The 19,571-nt window shown below is 37.2% G+C and overlaps 3 protein-coding genes across 3 annotated transcripts; 2 read left to right on the forward strand and 1 right to left on the reverse strand.

The window, feature by feature from the left end:
• Positions 1 to 220: 220 nt before the first annotated feature.
• LOC6573220 (putative carbonic anhydrase 3) lies at positions 221 to 10,075 on the forward strand. Its single transcript, XM_001999274.4, has 4 exons — positions 221 to 473; positions 7,839 to 7,910; positions 8,970 to 9,128; positions 9,192 to 10,075. The coding sequence occupies exons 1-4, from the start codon at positions 452 to 454 to the stop codon at positions 9,845 to 9,847; spliced, it is 909 nt and encodes a 302-aa protein (XP_001999310.2). The 5' UTR covers positions 221 to 451; the 3' UTR covers positions 9,848 to 10,075.
• A 4,926-nt stretch (positions 10,076 to 15,001) lies between these two features.
• Positions 15,002 to 16,655, forward strand: LOC6573219 (putative mediator of RNA polymerase II transcription subunit 12). The gene is made up of 2 exons (XM_001999273.4): positions 15,002 to 15,413; positions 15,558 to 16,655. The coding sequence occupies exons 1-2, from the start codon at positions 15,399 to 15,401 to the stop codon at positions 16,527 to 16,529; spliced, it is 987 nt and encodes a 328-aa protein (XP_001999309.1). The 5' UTR covers positions 15,002 to 15,398; the 3' UTR covers positions 16,530 to 16,655.
• Positions 16,656 to 16,954: 299 nt separating this feature from the next.
• LOC6573218 (chymotrypsin-2) lies at positions 16,955 to 17,997 on the reverse strand. Its single transcript, XM_001999272.3, has one exon. It carries the CDS (start codon positions 17,989 to 17,991, stop codon positions 17,152 to 17,154), a length of 840 nt encoding a protein of 279 aa, XP_001999308.1. The 5' UTR covers positions 17,992 to 17,997; the 3' UTR covers positions 16,955 to 17,151.
• Positions 17,998 to 19,571: the final 1,574 nt, after the last annotated feature.

A 19,571-nucleotide genomic window follows, 5' to 3' on the forward strand; every position in this document is an offset into this window, starting at 1 on the left:
TGAGAGAGTGAGGGAGAGCGAGCATAGAATGCCCCGAAAAAACGGCCAAACTGTATGTGCCGATGCCATAATCCAATTCAATTCTTACCGTCTCTCTGCGTGCAATTGTGTGCGACTGTGTGTGTATGTGTTCGGGTATGTGTTTGTGTCTGTATCGTTGTATTGTATGTGTGTATGCGCACTTATTCGCCCGATGCTCGTACGGCATTCAGTAATCATTCTGTGCTGTGGGCTGCGGGTTCTGTTCTTCGTATCGGTTCGCCTCGGTTTTGGTTATAAAAGGCGACGATTTCATTTCAGTTTTATGGAGTTGTCATTGAGCTCGCAAGGGATTCGAGTCCTGAATAGTCGCTCTTTAAACTAATCTAAATAAAAGTGAAAGTGTGTTAAATATACAAATAAATAAATTGAGTAAAATAATTAAAGAATATTCTATTGCAAAAATATCGTGATGCATTTCCTAGCCATTATAGGTAAATTAAAAAATTTATGTCGAGTTTTTGTAGCATGTTTCCATAGTTCTAAGTAGATATTTTGCCACTATGCTGGAATGCTGCAGTAAACGAGTGTAATTACATGTGTTTCGCACAGACATTCTTCAGATTTGTTCTACAAAAGTTTTGCACAATCAAAATTGCGAATTGTCACGTCTTGTGCTTCATATATAGTCTGCTTATAAGCCACAGAGTCGTTGCCTTCCAGTATAATAAATTTAGATTGATCTTACATTGATAATTCGGTCGATAATTCAAGAAAACGATTCTAAATTTGAAAAATCTTTAGTTTTATTAGATTGAGGATATTTATGAATTATTATGGTGTACTTTATTTGTTTTTTATTTCCTTTTTTTTTAAGTAGATCAGTTTCTACCTCACATCAGGGGATTTTTGACCATGTTGCTTTTTTAGCTAATTAACAAAACATAACACATACTCAAAGTTGTTGGGAATCAGATAAAACTGTCGACTCACGCAACTTCTGAAGTACTTCAATACCATGCGTCATTCAGATTTAGAATAAACATAGGTAAACCATTATCTGTTAGGCAATTTAACAGAATTTTATTATCAATTGCCTAACTGTTCAGCAGGTCGAGCAAAGGCGTTCAAACATGTTCGATAAGTCAGGCTCTTGAGTCAGCGGCGCCTATAAAATCTGGCAAATACCCGCGCCTTTTCACTGACCACATCACACTCATAAGGTCAATGTAGTCAAACACGAGCTGAACTCAGTAGTCGTTAAGGTTTTATTGAGAACTGTTTACTGTTAGTTATTTCTTGATCTATTGTCGATCAGCTCTCAGTATTGAAGAGTCACGAGAGCTCTCCATTTCATGATCACGTCTTTATAATACTTTTCAAATTTTTCCTTTTAAGTTCTCAATAATACGTAAATAAAATTTTGTGCAATTCATGTTCAGTTCATGATTCCACACATTCTTCTTTCTCTATGAGTTCTTCTCATTCAGCTCTCGGACAACTCACTGTTGCTATGCCCTTTTCATATCACTACTGTATTCGCTGATGCAGCTCTTGTAATTCAGGATTAGCTTCTAAGCAGTTTCTCGAGCTAACTAACAGTTCTCGAGCTGTTAAAGCACCTTCTTAGGACGATTATATTTATTATGCTATCAATCAAGTGTCGATCACTGAAATCTACGACATTATTTTCGAGTAGTACGTAAATTATTTTTGATTTCTCTATAGCCACTCTTCTCTCAGATTGAGTTCCACAAATCGCTGATAAAGCGTTGCAAATAATAAAGCATTTTGATAAGCGCGCCCATTGGACATGCATAAGCACATATTAAACAATTATTTGGGAATAAGTATAAAGTTTTATTGTCGTGCTTGCCCGTGAGACCGATTCGATTTCGATTCCGATTTCGATTTGGACCTGTGACTATAAAAACTTAATAACAAGACACGCCATGATAACACAGTAGAGCGCTTGGAGCTTCTGGGTTTTTGTATTAAAGATTAGCAAAGATTTTGTTTCAAGATATAATGGGACAATTATATATACCTGTGTCGTATGTTATTAAATGATTATACAACGGCAACGGCCCCAGAGCTGTGCGTCAATTGATTATTTTGCTTTGATAATTGCGAGTGAATCGAGCCACACTTAACTAAGGGCAACTGCCCTGCTCTGTAATGAGTTTCATTCAAGACGCTTCCTCTCCGATAGCTACAACTCTGATAGCTGTGCATTCAAATCAACTCAACTTGAAAAATATCAATTTAAGATAAGTCTAAGTTTTTGCATGTCGGAAAATGAAAATGAAAATGCATTTCGTATTTCGTTTTCGATTTAAAGTGCAACAAAGCGTGTGAAAAGCATCACAATTCGCATGACCCTCAACCCCGGGACAAATATTAATAGTTCAGCTATCAGCTTCCGTTTTACAGAGATTACTATATATATATGTGTTTATTCATATATGAATTGTATTTGGAGACAATCGCCAATCAGTTGCAATGTACTACTTAAGTTCTTCTGCTGATTTGGGCTTATCAGTTGTTTGTTTATAACTTATAAGTGCATTTTGAGTTCTTTGATATGCGTAAAGATCAGGACAGAACAGACCAGACCAGACCAGACCAGACGAGCCCATTGCCATCAATGTGGACGGAAAGTTTTCGCATTGGCATCGATCACCGACAATCAATGTCATAAAATTAATAAAACTCATTCATAAAAGCCAAAATAAAGCAAAGACTACATTCAGCTGACGTCTTCATTCCCAGTTGGCAACGAGGAGTTCCGATATATAGATCAATTTGAGACTTTATAATTAAATTACAATATATAAAAAAAGACAAAACTAATATACTCCTTGTTTATTCTATGAAATGGTAACAAAAGGGCATCAACCAATCAATCTCGTTAACATTCAAAATTGCTAATCAATCACAGCGCATATGTATAACTTATCAGATTTCATATATACATATATAACTTATGACTAATATTAATTAATTAATATTTTTCAATTCAATTTTTTTATATCTGTAATAGTCAATGACTAATATGAATGATAATGCTAATATCATTCAAATGTTCAAGTAGGCTAGACTAATTTCATAGTTGAAGTAGTTGCGGACATATTAAATATCAGTTTCAGCAATGAAACATATTTCAATTAACTTTTTTATTAATTTTTGATGAATGAATAATCATAATCATAATGATAATGACAATGAGTGCAAAGTAAAATCCGCTATCAGTTTGTCTATCATACTTTCAACACTTTAGTTTCAAGTATTACAATTCATTGATGAGTAGTGCCGATGCATGAGTAATAGTATTTATAATCTTGATCATGCAAACTAAACTCATTTCATAGTTCAGGTAGCTGTAATTAAATATTTTTCATTGAAGTAAGGACTAATAAAAATAAAAATGAGTTACTACAGTTTGACAGTTCAACTAAATATCTGCAAAATTAATTTTTAGTTTTAGCTTGAGTGTTTCTTTTTCAATTTGCATTCTTTTTATGAGTTTTTATGAGTGTCTATCAGTTTGAACGTGTTCACATGACCCGCACTGTATGATAATAATTTGTATATTGGCATTATCGTGCTATCACACAGCGAGCATAAAACCGAGCGCACTCCCGAAAATCGTTTATCAGCGAGCGTCTTTGATTGGATAATATAAGAAAAGTAAATACATTTTACAATATATGGAAAATCACCGAGAGGGGCGTCTGGCGTGCAGTGATTAGGCGAAAAATTGGAATTGGCCTTCGCCAAAGCCCAAATGGCAATGCCGATGGCATTTTATCGCAACGCATGCGAAATTCCCTCAATTGTTTTCAGCTGACATGGCCAAAAAAATCGCGGGCAGATGCTATAAGCAATAACAATAATATAAGAGCCAAATCGAGACAAATGCTGACAGTGCAAATCTTGCAAATCTGAGAAACTCACTAAACGTGAACATTGTCGCATGCACACAAGCAGACGATATCCCGTTGTCAAATCCGGCCAAACGCATGTCAGTGTCGTTGCTAAAGTTGACATGTGCATCGCTCTGACACTGACAGGCGTTGAGACGAGGCAATTGTGGCCACGTCTCAGTACTTTAAGTGTCAAGATCGAAAAACATTCAGCTGCGAGTGCGATGAGCTGAGCATGCTCGACTGGCAGATGTCCTTCATTTTGACTTTGACTTTGGCTTTGCAGATTTATTCCTGCAACTCAAAGGAGAGCTTTCCAATTTGATGAATATCATATCAAAATTGATTTGAATTCATATGGGATTCAAGGGAGTTGAGTAAGGTTTATATAAATTTGGAGCTCTTAGTTCCTGAGGGTTGTCCGATCATAAGTGTGAGCTCACAGAGTACTCAAAGATTTCAATATCAAAACTAAAATACAGAAAGATAAATATAGAGATAGATTATCATATAGAGAGAAAGAAGAAGAAGAAGAAATATATAAAGAGTACTTTATCTCAACTTTGATATATAGCGTATATATACATACATATATCTATATATCTGTATTAGCCAAATCTAACTTAAGCTCTATCGATATTAGCCTATAATATTTGACAAACACTTGCTCTAAATTGATATACCCACCTCAAGTCAAACTCCAATTCTCATAAGGCATAAAATATTTATCAAATCAGTTGCATATTTCGCTTTTGCACCTCTCTATCTCTCTCCCCTTCTCTCTCTCACTCTCAATTTCCGTCCGTCTCAACTTTCTCGCTCTTCTCGGTTTTGTGCAATTTTTCGCATTGTTTTGGTATCCACGATGCAATTATCGTTTTGTTGGCAGTTTTGTTCAACACTCCGGGTAATTGTTACGCCACCTCCCCGAACACCTGCCCCGGCCCCTGCCCAGCCTCCTTTTAACAAGTTTTAATTGCTTTTTCGTTGCATGCGAATGTTAATTACAATTTACCCTATGTTGCATGTGGCTGCCACTGTTGCGGCTGTCATTAACTATATCAGTTTGTATCTGGCTTCCGATAGATAGTCGCGCTCCTATATCGTTTAGTTGTTGCTGCAATTAAAATATTTATAAATTGTGCTTCAATACAATGATTGATGGATTAGGTTGTGAAATTAATCTCGCCATATATATACAGATAAACAAAGACTGAGGGCTCTTCACTTTATTATCACTCACATAATTATGATTGATGACAGGTCTTAAAGGTGTTCACCGTTATCAATAGCGGAAATGATTAGGCAATCGAAAGGAGCCGCAAAAGCTAAGCAAGCAGACCAAATGCACTGGCGTCTTAACTGGCCTAAAACTGCTTGAACTATTGTTGTATATATACTTAGGTATAGATAGGCACACACACACATGTATATTTACATATAGAGACATTTACCTCCAGTCTCCCACACTATGTCAGCCCTATTATTAAATAACTGTGTTTCAAGTTGTTCAATCTGAATGAAATGTTCAGGGCATAGTTATGACATTCAAATGTGTGAATGTGTTAGATCTTGCATATAAAATGTGCAAAATTAGGTATATAGAATCTGTAGACTTCATTGTACACCCCGTCCAGTTTGGGCTTAGAAATTTGTTTATATTTCTCTGATACAAAAACGACTTAGGCTTTAGTATTCCATTAACAAATGATTGAGCAAAGTCGATCTAGCCATATCTACATGTCTGTTCATAGACAGAAATCGGTTTCAATCTTTTGCCATTTACCAAATATAGATGATTAAGTGTGGGAATACATATGGTTAAACACAGGTATTTAAAATATTTCTCAATAGAAGAGATAACGAATTAAATTGAAATATAATTTAGACAAATCTCAATTATAATATTAAAGTTCCCATAATTTAATACCTCATAAAATAAATGAACATCAAATCGAAATATTTGAATGAGTAAAAGAGAACTTAGATCATATAGATATCTGTCATCAAAAGTAAAACTCATTAAAAATATTATAAATAGCTTCTATATAAAGTACAAGTCGTTAAATTAACAAATAAAAATTCAACTTGAAGCAGCAGTAAATTTTCTTAAATTGCAAATACCAAAATATTATTTTGAAAATAAATTAGAAAGCATTTCCAAATGATATAGTCTTTTCCAAATTGACCCATAAAAAAAATTTTCCATGCGAAACGTTTGTCTGGTTCCTAAATTCATTTGTGTACAAAGATATAATTAGTTTCTGCAATTGGAAACATCAAAATTACATTATTCATGTGCTCAATACCAAATACATAAATAAAAAATCATGGGTAAAAGCTGGCGTATATCGACTAGAATTTCTAAAAGAAATATTATTTTCAAATCAGCTGTTAGGCACAAGCTTAGCAGCAAAAAAAAAAAAAAAAAATTGAAAACAATATATTGCACAGTTCGCCAAACCATAAATCCAGAAAAATTGTTTTCTTAGCTGCTGTCGTCATTTGGGTGAAAGCATATATATGATATATCCACATATACTATATAGCTCTTTCTATTTTCTTTAGTGTCAAATGGGAGCATAAATATATTTGAAAGATTTGGCAAATCGTAAATCAGGAGCTTTTCGTTTCTCTATTGCTTTTATGAGCTGTTTTATTAACCCCTTGATGGCTAAATAAACACTCTGAGAGTTATTCGGATGGGTCAAAATGCATCATTAACGGCATATATATCTTGAGAAAAAAAAATAAAAAAAAATCTTCAATTCGCACAACCATGAATATCTGGTTGACATATGCTGATGCTTAGCTGCCAAAATGCTTTTAAAAAATCCAATTCGACTTAAAAATAACGAAAAAAAAAGCAATTTTACTTATATTGCAGATTTTTTGTATTATCAACTGAACGTCGTGTTTGTGGTTAAGTGGGGTAGACTAATTTCTTGAAATTGAATGTCGCAGGCAAAGGAAGTTTCTAAATGCAGAAAGTGTGTATATGAATTGTAAGAAGTTGTTCAACTCTGGCCCAGTCAGCTCTTGCTCAACATAGTGAGCTGACGTAGCTCAGCCTAATTAGTATAAATATACTGAGCTAAGATAGCTGACCATGTTGAGCAAGGTGCTATGTATGTCATATTATATATGCTATGCTATGCTATATGGCAACGTCGACTGTGCTAAGACAGCTCATAATGCAGATCAAGAGCTGAACAATAACTATATAATGTATATGTAATTTTCCTTTATACACACATGTGTCTTTGGAAGGCTCATTCTATATTGTAAGATCAAGACATCTCTTCGAAACGCTTTTCTAGATAGATTTGGCCTTTGGCCTATCTCCACGGCAACTCGGCAAACAGTCAGCCAGCTCTTAGGATATTCAATAGTCAGCCAGTACGAAATCTTACTTATGTTATGCAAACATTTGCAAATGCAATTAAAATATAAATAATGCACATCTAGTATACAATATGTTTATAGACGAACTGTCGCTGGCGCTGCTTTTGCTTTTGCTGCCGCACGGCGACATCATAAATTCGTGGCATTATTTTTAGCGCATGTTTGGCCGGCCAAAGTCAAGTGCAAGGTGCCAATCGTTGCCAAATAGTCGAAGTATATCACATTATGTGTAGTCTCTATATAGAGCACTGCTGCTGCCCTTCTTTGCTCATTTAACTTGTCTTTTATGGCACACAATGCACATTCTGTGCCATTTTGATGGCCGGAAAACGTGTTTAGCGGCAAACTTTTATGTCGGTCAAGTTGAAGAGTACCCAGAAAATAAATAATTACACATTTTTTTTATATATGTATATCTACACACATGAACATGAACATAAAATGCCCAATGAGGGCGCTTAACTTGTTGCCTAGAGTTGCTCTAGTCTTACACTGCGTATACTTGAGTTTTTCTTTATTGCCTTGCAGCTTGCAGCTTTTTGGCACTCAGCGCAGCCAGCGAATGGGGCTATCCGGACCTGGACAAAAATCAGGATGAGCGTAAGTAGAGCCAATAAAACTTACGTATATGTATAAACTCGTATATCTATGTGCTTGGAGCTATATTTAAATTCGAGTTCATTGTTGGACTCATTGAAGCTCGTATTAGTTAATCAACGTGCATTTGCATAGCCGCAGTCGCTCGTGGCTGAGCTGATCACAGTCAAGTGTCTCCCATTCCAATGCCCAGTTGTGATAGCTCTACAAATAGCGTTTATCTAAATTATGCCAAATTGCCGCGCATAAAAATTCGAAAACGACAAAGTAAATGGACTTGCAACCAGACACGGAATTTGCTGAATACCAAATTGAGGGCAACTGTAATAGACTAGGGTAGTAGTTATGTGATAAAGATAGCTTCAGTGGAATATTAAGAAAGATAGAGGGATAGAGAGAGATAGACAGAAAGGCACTCTCATAAATAGTGTAAGAATGGCAGACAGAGAGAGAGAGAGAGAGGTAAAGGTAGAAAGATCTAGGAATAGAATGAAAGTTGGCTAGAGCGAGGGAGCTAGAAAGGTAGCATGAGTGAGAAGGATAGAAAGAATGATAGAAAAGGAGATACACGAAAGAGAGAGAGAGGGTAAAAGAAGGAGAGGGAGAGAGAGGAAGAATGAGACCGACCAACAAGAAGGAATGAGAGAGAGAGAGAGAGCGAGCGAGAGGGAGAAAAGTAAAAGTATTAAAAATACTGGGAGAGAGATATATATATAGATATATATATATATAGAGAGAGAGAGAAAGAAAGAGAGGGAGCGTGAGAGAAAGAAGGAAAGAAAGGGACTCAAAATGTATAAACAACTAATTTTCCTTGAATTCTTCTTAAGTTTAATAAATTTAATTTATATTAGAAATTTAATAAAATATATTAAATTCTATCTACATACATATGTATGTACAATAAGTGCGGAAATATCCCGCATGATCAAATTATTTACTGCAGTGCTACATAATTGTTATTTTTATAATAATCAATTGCCATTGCTTAGCCACCAGCTATGTTTATTTCTCTACATTTATATGTTTATTTATATATAACATTTATTGATATATTTATAGCATTTCCCAAGTGGGGCGGTCTGTGTGACACTGGCAGAAAACAGAGTCCCATCAATTTGCACGTGAAGGGCGCGCTGAAAGGCGAGTTCAGTCCACTCAAGTTTGAGAACTACGACGAGCATCAGGGCGCACTGCAAATGGTCAACAATGGTCACTCAAGTGAGTAGTCGCCGTGATCCATACATATAAATTTAACGATACTAAATTCCATTCGATTTTCAGTTCAACTCTCGGGCTTTGCTCACGAGCTGACGCTGAGCGGTGGAGGCCTGGGCAGCGACTTTGTTGTGGAGCAAATCCATATGCATTGGTGGTCGGAGCACACCATAAACGACATACGCTTTCCCCTGGAGGTGCACATTGTGCATCGCAACAAGATCTATCCCAACATGAGCATGGCAGCTAACTTCAAGGATGGCATCACGGTGATCGGCGTGCTCTATCATGTGTCCAATACGCCCAACGAGGCCATTGGCAGCATCATCAAGAGCCTGGACAAAGTGAAGAAATACGATCAGATGAATGTGCCCACCCTGGTGGCGGATAGCCTGGCCGTGGACGATCTGGTGCCAAGTGTGGACACATATTTCACCTATGCCGGGTCGCTGACCACGCCCACTTGCGCAGAGGCCGTCACCTGGATCGTGCTGACCGACACGCACCCAGTGACACTGGATCAGGTGAATCAGTTCAAGGAGATCGAGTACAAAGAAGACAAACAGCTCCACAACAACTATCGCGAACTGCAGAGCGAGAATAATCGAGCTGTGGTGCTGGTGCAGCAGCTGCAGGAGCGCAACTCAGCGGGCAGGATGTCCGGCCTGAGCTTAGGACTAATGCTGTTGCTGGGCGTGGCAGTGCAACAATCTCAGCTGTAATTTGTGAAGGAGCGCCAGCTAGAGAGCTACACCAAAGACAAATCCAAACCAGAGAGCAACGACATACCAGACACACAGAAATTATACTCATTATTTGAAGGCAGGATTCAAATAAATCCAGATGAAATTTCAACTAGTCAATTGATGTGACATTCAAAGCATGTGCCTTAAATTTAAACTACCTATAACTATATCTATCTCTAAATATAAATAAATGTTTTATAAGCACTCCAGTCTGCGTTCTTCTCTGGGTTCTGTGGTCAACGCGTAACTTGAAAGCGTTCGGCTTTGCTCAAAGTTCAAAAGTGCGAAATTAACAACATTATTTGTTGCAATTTCGCTTTAATAATTGCCATATAAATACCTGTGGGTCTAACATCTAATTATAGTAAGTGAGCACATAGTATGTATATTATCATCGGGTTTATATTCATTGCTCATTGTGATTCTCTGAATGCGGCACGAGTTGGTCAACTTTATGGCTTTAATGATGTCCATAGGCACGCGATAAAAGAAATTCACCTGACTTAGTGTGTGACTAAATACTTATAATACAGATAAGCATTTGAGCACAGTCAACTGACCAATCAGATCCAGTGATATCAGTAATGGACAGTTAGTATCGGTTACTCTATATAGGGTACCAAACTAGAATAAGTATATGGCTGCAATGAAGTCTGATTCTTTTCAAAGTGCTGATTAATTGTTGTTGTTGATTTTTATTTACCAATTAACGTGGTCAAGTTTATGGAACCCAATATTAGGCTATTTGTCCAGTTAAATAAGATTTCTATAATTGATAGGCTTAAAGAGAAGTTACCTACATACATATGTATATATGTATGTGAGGGAACATATATGTATGTAAATAAAATTTCAATTATTTATAAATTATAAAATTTGCTTGGAGACCTATTTTACATGCATATAGAAATATATATATCTATATATTACTATTATTATTATTATTATTATTATTATTATTATTATTATTATTATTATTATTATTATCATTATTATTATTATTTTCTTTATTCAGTTCGATTACTCTAAGCCTTACCTAGTGCAAACATATACATGCTAAAAACTGTTGATATTTTTGCTTATATTTAAACTTCATTTAGATTCAATTTGCTGTAAACTCAGTGGTCAAGCAACTACTTGACATATAGATGGCGCCACTTAATTTAGCTACCTAAAATTATGCAGCACTTTTTGTTTACGTATATATACCAGCAAAAGAATTCTACGTGAACAAGAGTACGTGGTGGTATTTGAATTGAAGCATCAATATATTGAATCATTAGACATCATTACATTGCAGACTTTACAAAATATATAGATTTTGAGACGATATAATCTGTCTGTCTGCCTGATCTTGTAAGCCACATAAACTACAGACTTAAAATTTTTATTATATACTTGCGTATTCCATATTCAGTACGAGGTTATAATTAAAGTCTGTAATCCTATTTTCATACTCTTGTAATTTATCATAGTTTCTTCTGAGTACCCCGTATGGCTTTAACAAACATTATAAAAAAAGTTTCTTCTGATAATATATGTTATGTTCCGCCTTTTGGCAACATCCATTAATAACTGGCAAATAGAAACTAGCCTTATTTAAATAGAGATCTCTCTGCCTTTAGTGAGGCATAAAGATTTGCCTGAAGGCTTAGCCACTTAATTGATATAAAATGCGAATGAATCAATCTCTAGATAATTCCATATATATTTATATATATAAATTTCGTGACTGACGCGATGTCTATGAAATCAATTTGAATTCATTCATTAATTTCTTGCTGCCTCGACGCGATGCGACGCGACTCGATTCGTTTTTGAGACTTAGCATAAATGTTTTGGGGCATAAATGTTTAGAGACGGCGTTTTGGCTGGCGTTTTAGGCATTTTGTGATTTGTCAATGCAGCGTAAAGAGTATAATTAATCTGGAATCGTTTTGAGGCCAATAATCAAATGTGCATTAGTCATTCGAGCACCTAATCAGACTCTAGTTGGACGCATGCCTATGCCTACGGCTACGACGTATGCGTATGCGTATAATCCCCAGCCACGTCGTATTACCACAGCAAACAAAGGCCAATGTCAAAATCTGACCGTGTGAAGCGTTAGCTACACAATAAATTAATAAATTAAACAAAAAAAGTATAGAAAAGAAGAAGCATAGCTTGTTACGAAAATGAAAATTTATGCCGCGCCTGCTGCATTCACTTTTTATATATATTTTATCAACACGATGTGTTATATTTTGGTCTAAATTTATTTTTTTCAGATAAACTCAGCTCTTGATTTAAGATTTGCGAAATGCGGTTAGCTCCAAATAAAAGCAAATACCTTCGGTTTCACATTACGAACGGAAGTCGATTGGAGATAGTTTTTAAATATATATATATATATATATATATATATATATATATATATATATATATATATATATATATATGAATAGAGGGCATATAGGGTATATATTTGGAAAGATTCCTCTAAGTTCAAGTATAAATATGGATTTAATAAGCAGGTGGAAGAGTTGAGATTAGAATAAGTTTCTATAAGAATTTTCTATATATATAAATGATTATTAAAGAAATTCTTATATAATCCATACGACTAGATATTTCCCATTTGGTATATAACCTTTATAAATAAATATAAGATATTTTATATTTTATTGCTTACAAATTCTAATAAAAGAGCTTAAAATTTCTATAAATTGCTGTAAAATCAGCAAGATACCTATCTTCTAGCCGGATACTGGTTTACTAAAGCGCTTTTACTAATTTTTGCATATTTATTAAATGTGAAGCAAACGATTTCCCCTTCCAATTCGCTACTTCGCTTTGGATCATGCCTCTGGGGCAGATGGCGTGAGAAAGTGTGAAACCTGTTTGCTTAGCTCCGGTTGGACACAGTTAGTAGATCTGTGGATCTGGTGCTAGCTGGGGCTGAAACTGCATTAGACACTTGCATAAGTTGACCCATTTAATGCTTGGCTTAGTACTAGGGCGCAACATTGGCTAAGAGTGCAGGGTGGGCCGAATATGACTTACCTTATCATAATTGGATTACATATAAATTAGTGGGCTGCACATTTATTTACCATAACTGTCCAGCTTAATTAGATAATGCCCGTTATGACAACTCATTTCCGTTTAGCCTAAACTAAACTGAATAAAACGGGGACTAAACGGAGACCGAACTGAAAACGAGAGCTTTCGATTTGACAAAGTGATTTACCTTCACTTTTGTGTATCGCAACTGCTTAATAGATGAATTTGGATTATATATGTATAGCTATATATATTTACGATATGTATGCGGGCATTTGTATCAATTTGGCGCATTTAAAATTGACAAATTTAATATGTGTTTCGATATAGCTGCACACAACAAAAAACTAGACCTTGACGTTATCTTTACAGCACGCAAAATAAGGAGGCTTCGCCGTCTCCCAAAGCCCAAAACCCAAAACCCCATACCCATTCCATTTGCATTTGCATTCACATTCACGCATTGGCATTTTGGCCTCTTACGCTTCCAGCTGGTACAGTCGGCTCGATCGGATAGATCGATTGTAACCAAGCGATTGTAGCCTCGTCGCTATCTATCGGAATATTTGCATGACAAATGCCTAAGTCATTCAACTTCAATACAAATAATTCCAACACATAGCAAAGTTTATTATTTTCCTTAGCATTTATGATTTGTTTAACACCTTTTGTTTCCCTTTGACTATTTAGATTTATTATTTTATCTTCGCCATAATTAAATAAAATTAATAAAAATTTTTGGCAAAATATTTGCTCTATAGAGTGTTCTTTTGTTAGGTAAAGTTTTGGACACGCTCTAAATATAAAACAATGGATTGTAAAAAAAAAAAACAATAAATAAAAATGACATAAATATGTATCTAAAGGCGCGTATGTATGTATGTACGAATGTAAATATATGTATATATATACTTATATTTAAATCTTTAAATATAACGAGAGCTAAAAAATTAAAGTCTTGAATATTTATATTTCATCGGAATGTGAACGGAATATTTGATCATTTAGACCATGAATAAAACTGATTCTATAAATATGTTTAGAATATGTTTATGCTAGATTTGTGCTTAATAAACTTTACTAAAACCTTATTGATATATTAAATTAATTTTTCTTCCAGACAATAAAAAAATCAAGGACAAGAAATTTTTTAATGGTTTCAATTAATTGGTTTCAATTGATAGTAAATTGATTCTGTTAAAAAAAAAAAAAAAAAAAAAAAAAAAAAAAAAAGAAAAACATAGAAACCTAAAACATATTTAATGTGAATATATTCTCAAAATGTTTATTTAAAATTATTTTGTGAATTTATGTATATTTTTTTTTAATTATCTCTAATGGGACTAGGCATCTATATAATATTTATCTGTTATGAATGCTTGCCAAGTGGTTTTCTGTAGTGTTCTTTTAGACAAAGGCTATAGCCATTCACAATAATAGGTGACAATTAACTTAATTACTTACTTATGCATAGTCTGAGAATACATAAATTTATGAGAAAATATATCTTTTGTTGCTTGTCAATGGAGAGGCCATTTAATGAATAGGCATGAATATCTGAATTTCTCTAGTTTATATCGACAGTAGCAATGAAATTCATTCAGATAGAAGAAAGAAAGGCAAGACGATCATTGCATAAATTAAATATGTATAATTCGTTCACTAAAGGAACGCCTTAGAAAGAACATAAAATGTAAGCTAAAAATTAAAACTGAAAAGAAATCATGTTAAGACTTATGTTTGACAAGTTTGTAAATAAAAATTATAGAAATTCAAGTAATATTAATTTAATTAAATAATATTTGTGTTAACGCAATAGTAATCAATTTAATTTGTAAGCTAAATTAAGCCCAACTCAGCTGCTGTTAACTGGTTCATGTTGGATCTTATCTCTAAATTTTTACCACTATTACTCCTGTTTTAAGTGCAGCCCTATCACATTTGATATATTGAATTGATATATTGATATTGAAGATGCGTAGCCGCTGCAGCTCCATTCATATGATGTCATGTCAAACTAGGGTAAGGTAAAAGGGTGAAGTCAACAAACAACTTTATTTCGTCCATTGTCAGAGCGAGCTCCACTTGATTTGTTGGTCCAACACAATGGACTGTTTTGAGGCATAACAAAAAGGCCCAACTGCCAGCTGCCACTTGCCACCCAAACGCCCTCCTATCTCCGTCTCGCTCACTCACACACACACGCACACACATGCTATCTCTCTTTGTTTGCTGTTTGCATATGAAATGTTGTTGACTGTTGCAACAATTTTTTTGTTTTCTTTCTTTTTTTTTTGATTGTGACTGCCGTTGCTGCTGTTTCATTATTTGTTTCCGATTATAAACTTGTTGGCGCGCTGCTTGGCCGCGTATAAAAGGCGTTGTCAGCGCTTGACCCATCATCACAGCCACTTGACCCACAGCCAGCTAGAGAGCAGCCAGAGCCACAGCGTGTGCAACTAACTAAGTCCCAAGCAGCAGCATGAAGATATTTGTGGTGCGTTTTCAATGGATTTAACTGGACATTCAAAATATATATACATATATATATATATATATATATATATATATATATATATATCATATGTATATATCTCATGGATTATCAGTGCTTAAACCAAACTTCTTCTCTCCTCTTTAGACCATTCTTGTGGCCGCTTTCGCCTTGGCCCGTGCCGACATCAGCCTCACGCAGCAGGGCTACAACTACCGCCAGCAACAGCAACAGCAACAGCAGCAGCAGCAGCAGCAGCAACAGCAACAGCCAACTGTTGTGGCTCACTTGCTCAACCAGCAGTTGCAGCAGCAACAGTCGCAGCAGTCGCACTCATCGCACCCAGTGCTGCCGCCTCTAGCCGTGCCACTGCCGTATCTGCCACCTGTGGGCCAGCAGTATCACTCGCAGCCTCAGCGTCTGCCCGCTCCCTTCCCCATGCCCTCCAACTTCCCAGTGAACTTCCAGACGGCGCCGCTGCAGCAGACGCGTCGTTCGCGTCCACGCGTTCGCATTCCCAAGAAACCAATCGTCACCAAGAACTTCTTCATTCACACCGCGCCCGAGGAGTCTGACGACGAGATTCAGGATGAGCTCCAGCAGCTGAACCAGCAGCCACGCAACCACTACAACGTGCTGTTCGTGAAGACGCCCGCCCAGACGAATCGCGCGGCTGCCCTGAATCTGGCCAAGAGCCTAAAGCAGGAGAAAACTGTGGTCTATGTGCTGGCCAAGAAGACAACGGCCGCCGATCTGCAGGACGCCATTGCCGAGGCGCCACAGCACATCAACAAGCCAGAGGTGTTCTTCATCAAGTACCGCACTCCGGAGGAGGCGCTCAATGCTCAGCGCCAGATCCAGACTCAATACGATGCTCTGGGCGGCAGCTCCACCATCACCGACGAGGGCTTGGCGCCAATCACCTCCGTCGTTGGCTCTCTGGACGCACCCGAAGAGGAGGAGGAGGAGCAGCAGCAGCAACAGCAACAACAGCAACAGCAGTCCAACGATATCAGTGGCAGCGCCAACCTGAGTGGCAGCATCAATGGCAACCTCAATGGCAACCTCATTGGCAACGGGCCAATCAACAATCACTATCTGCCCTCGAATCAGTTCTAAAGTATCTTCATTGCTCACCCATTGCGAATCTTAGTTAGTTCGTCCACATCCCCGTTGAACTCTCGCATTTTATTGTTGTCTAAGTTTATAAGCGAATTTATAGTTGTTTAAGTACATCCTGTAACCAATCCGTATTAAAAATTTTTTATTGAAAAAAAAAAAAAAAAAATTTAATTTACTGAATTTTATAAATCCTAAATTTATGAAACAATATCTAATTAATTTTAATCAAGGCAAGTTTTAAAGTTGTTATTACCTTGAAACCATTGAAAAACGAGATGTTTCGGTATAAGGATTGGTATCTAAGAGACAGAAGAAGGATTGGCTGATCACGTAAAGGATATATAGTAGAATTCAGTTATATCGACTCCGCTTATAGCATCCGTACGATTAGTGATAGATAAAAATAAAGTAAGGATTCAAAATATTATTATTATTATTTTATTTTCTGATTTATTCATATATCTGCTCTAGCTATCTAGAATAGAATAGAATAAACTTGTGTGGTCTTTCGTCAGTCGATAAGTCAGCTTTATTATAAGACATTCTTAGACCAAGCTCAGATTTCATTCGACATTTCCTCCATCTCTGTAGAGACGGTGAATCTCTCCCTATGCCTTGATTAATGACAATGTGATTTACTCCTCCAAGCTGCCAGCTCCTCAGTTCCTGCCGCTGCCGCCGCCTCATGCAGACTGAGATGGGTGCGTATGAAGTCGTGATAGTAGGCAATGCTGGCGCTGGCATCCGGCTTGCCTCTAGCGCAGGGCATGCCCCAGTTGACCAGGGCGACGAGTTTGCCGTTGTGCACCAGTGGGCCACCCGAATCGCCGTGACAGGCGCCACGCCCCTTGTCGTTGTAGGTGCAGACGTGGCCTATGTCCACATGGCTGCTGTTGCCATGCGCCAGGCGGCACTCCTCGAAGGGCACATACTCCACCTCCAGGCGTTGCAGTTTGGCGGGCACCTCCCCGCCCAGCGACAGGGTGCCCCAGCCGGTGAGCAGGAGCCAGTCACCTGGCATCAGCGGTTCGTGGCTCAGCTGCACAGGCTGTGTGGAATTGTCGAAGACAATCGATTCGTTCAGATGCAGCAGCGCAATGTCGTTGCGATACTTGCGTGGCTCGTAGTCGCAGTGCTCGAGGATTCTGTCCACGTAGTAGTACCGGGACACATTCTTCTTCAGGTCCTGGGTGCCCGCAAGCACTCGAAAGGCTTCAGGCGTTTTGCCATGGATGCAGTGTGCCGCAGTCAGAATCCAACGTTCCTCAATGATGGCGCCGCCACACGAGTGCTGCCCGCTCGCCGCGCCCTGGAGGGAGATTTGATAGGGTGCCATGCCCTCGGGCGCATCCTCGCCGCCCACAATGCGTTCCCTGGTGAACTGTGGTGGATAGATCAACTGCTCCTCCAGCCGCACACCAGCTACGAGGAGATTCACTAAGAGCAGCGGGAAAAGCATTGCAAATGGTGTGTGGCATGCAACAGGCTGTTGCTTTTATGGCTTCTTCAAGTTCAGCTTTGGCATGCACGTCACGTAAGCACTAGATTTCCCAGAGGTGTACGCATTAAGCAGCTTTGCGCTGATAAGCCAACAACTGCTCACGCTGCGAGCACGAGGGCGGAGACAGACATTCACAAGCATTCCCCAATAGAGTCAGCTCTGCTTTGATTGCCGCCCCTCGAAGTTTCTTATGGCGTATTCGCAACGGGATTTCCTATAATCTAGAGATAGTAATTTAAAGGGTGTCAACCTTGGTGCTTGGATTGCTATTTTGAGTAGAAGTTGGCATAATAGAATAGCTGAAGGTTTCATGTGTCATTGTCATGTAGATTTTATAAGTAGTCCAAGTGTATTTTAATTGTGAAACATGTAGTAAACAGTAGTATCCGGTTACAAAGACACTCAAGGGACTGTCGTTATACCCGGAAGACATATATGGTTAAGTTTGAACATATAAGTTTATCTGGGGGCCAGAATTTTCATCGCATTAGCCGTACGGACGCTATAAGCGGAGTCGTTATATCCAGATTCTACTACAGTTGTTTCTCGAAGTAGTATTAGTATGTATTAGTGAAACATAAGTTTTATGAAACTCAGCTTAGCTTTTCTTAGTTGCAAATCAATAAATTTTTTAGAATTTCAAAATAATCTTCTAAATAATGTTTCATTGAAATCGAACAGCTTCTAACTCCTTTGTCCTGAATTATTAATTTTCTAACTTCTTCACAGCTCCCTATTTGCTGGGGCTATAAGTCTATCACCGTAATGAATATTTAAGAAAAAATGTTTAATTTTAATGTGCAGGAATATACCATTAAAGCTCTTGTATAATCTTTTGATTCGGGACTCTATCAACATGTTAATCAGCATTATCATATAGGAAGCTTAGTTTGTCAAGTATTATTCTGGCTTTTGATTTTTAATGCGCAGCTCGATGATATCAATTCTTGTTGATAAGGTTCCTTTCTGATAGTTACGTCATGTTGAAGCAGCTCATGGTAGATCCCTTCGAATTGATACCACTAAATGGACTGCATTAGCTATTTGTCATGAGACTTGGAAGTTGAAGTTGAAGCATGCACTTAACCCATATTGTGGGCTGTCAACATCTTGACTGCTGTACCAAATAAATAATAAAAAACCTTTCCAACAGGACCTTTGGGTTCGCAATTCGTGCTTGCAGCTAAAAATTCAATTAGATGAATCTGACTTGGGAAAGATCTCTCTATCCGAATATCTCTGAATATATTAATGTTACAACGAACATTTACTGGGGAATTACCAAATTCCTCTTTAATCTGAGCATAATCAAAATTATTATTAAGTAATAGCAATTACTTTTTAAGAATTGAATTCTAATCAAAGTCTGCATAACTATTTCTTTTTGTTTTTTTTGGCACCTTTTGATATATTTTTATTGTTTATTAGAAATTGGATGATAACTACTTAGTAGGCTTATCAGGCAATGATTGCCTAACAGCTGCCGACTTGGCTAAGAATAGACAACAAATTGACTCATTGGACGATCAGCCATGCGT

The sequence above is a fragment of the Drosophila mojavensis genome, unplaced genomic scaffold (assembly GCF_018153725.1).
Source record: "Drosophila mojavensis isolate 15081-1352.22 unplaced genomic scaffold, ASM1815372v1 contig_16, whole genome shotgun sequence".
Taxonomy (NCBI): domain Eukaryota; kingdom Metazoa; phylum Arthropoda; class Insecta; order Diptera; family Drosophilidae; genus Drosophila; species Drosophila mojavensis.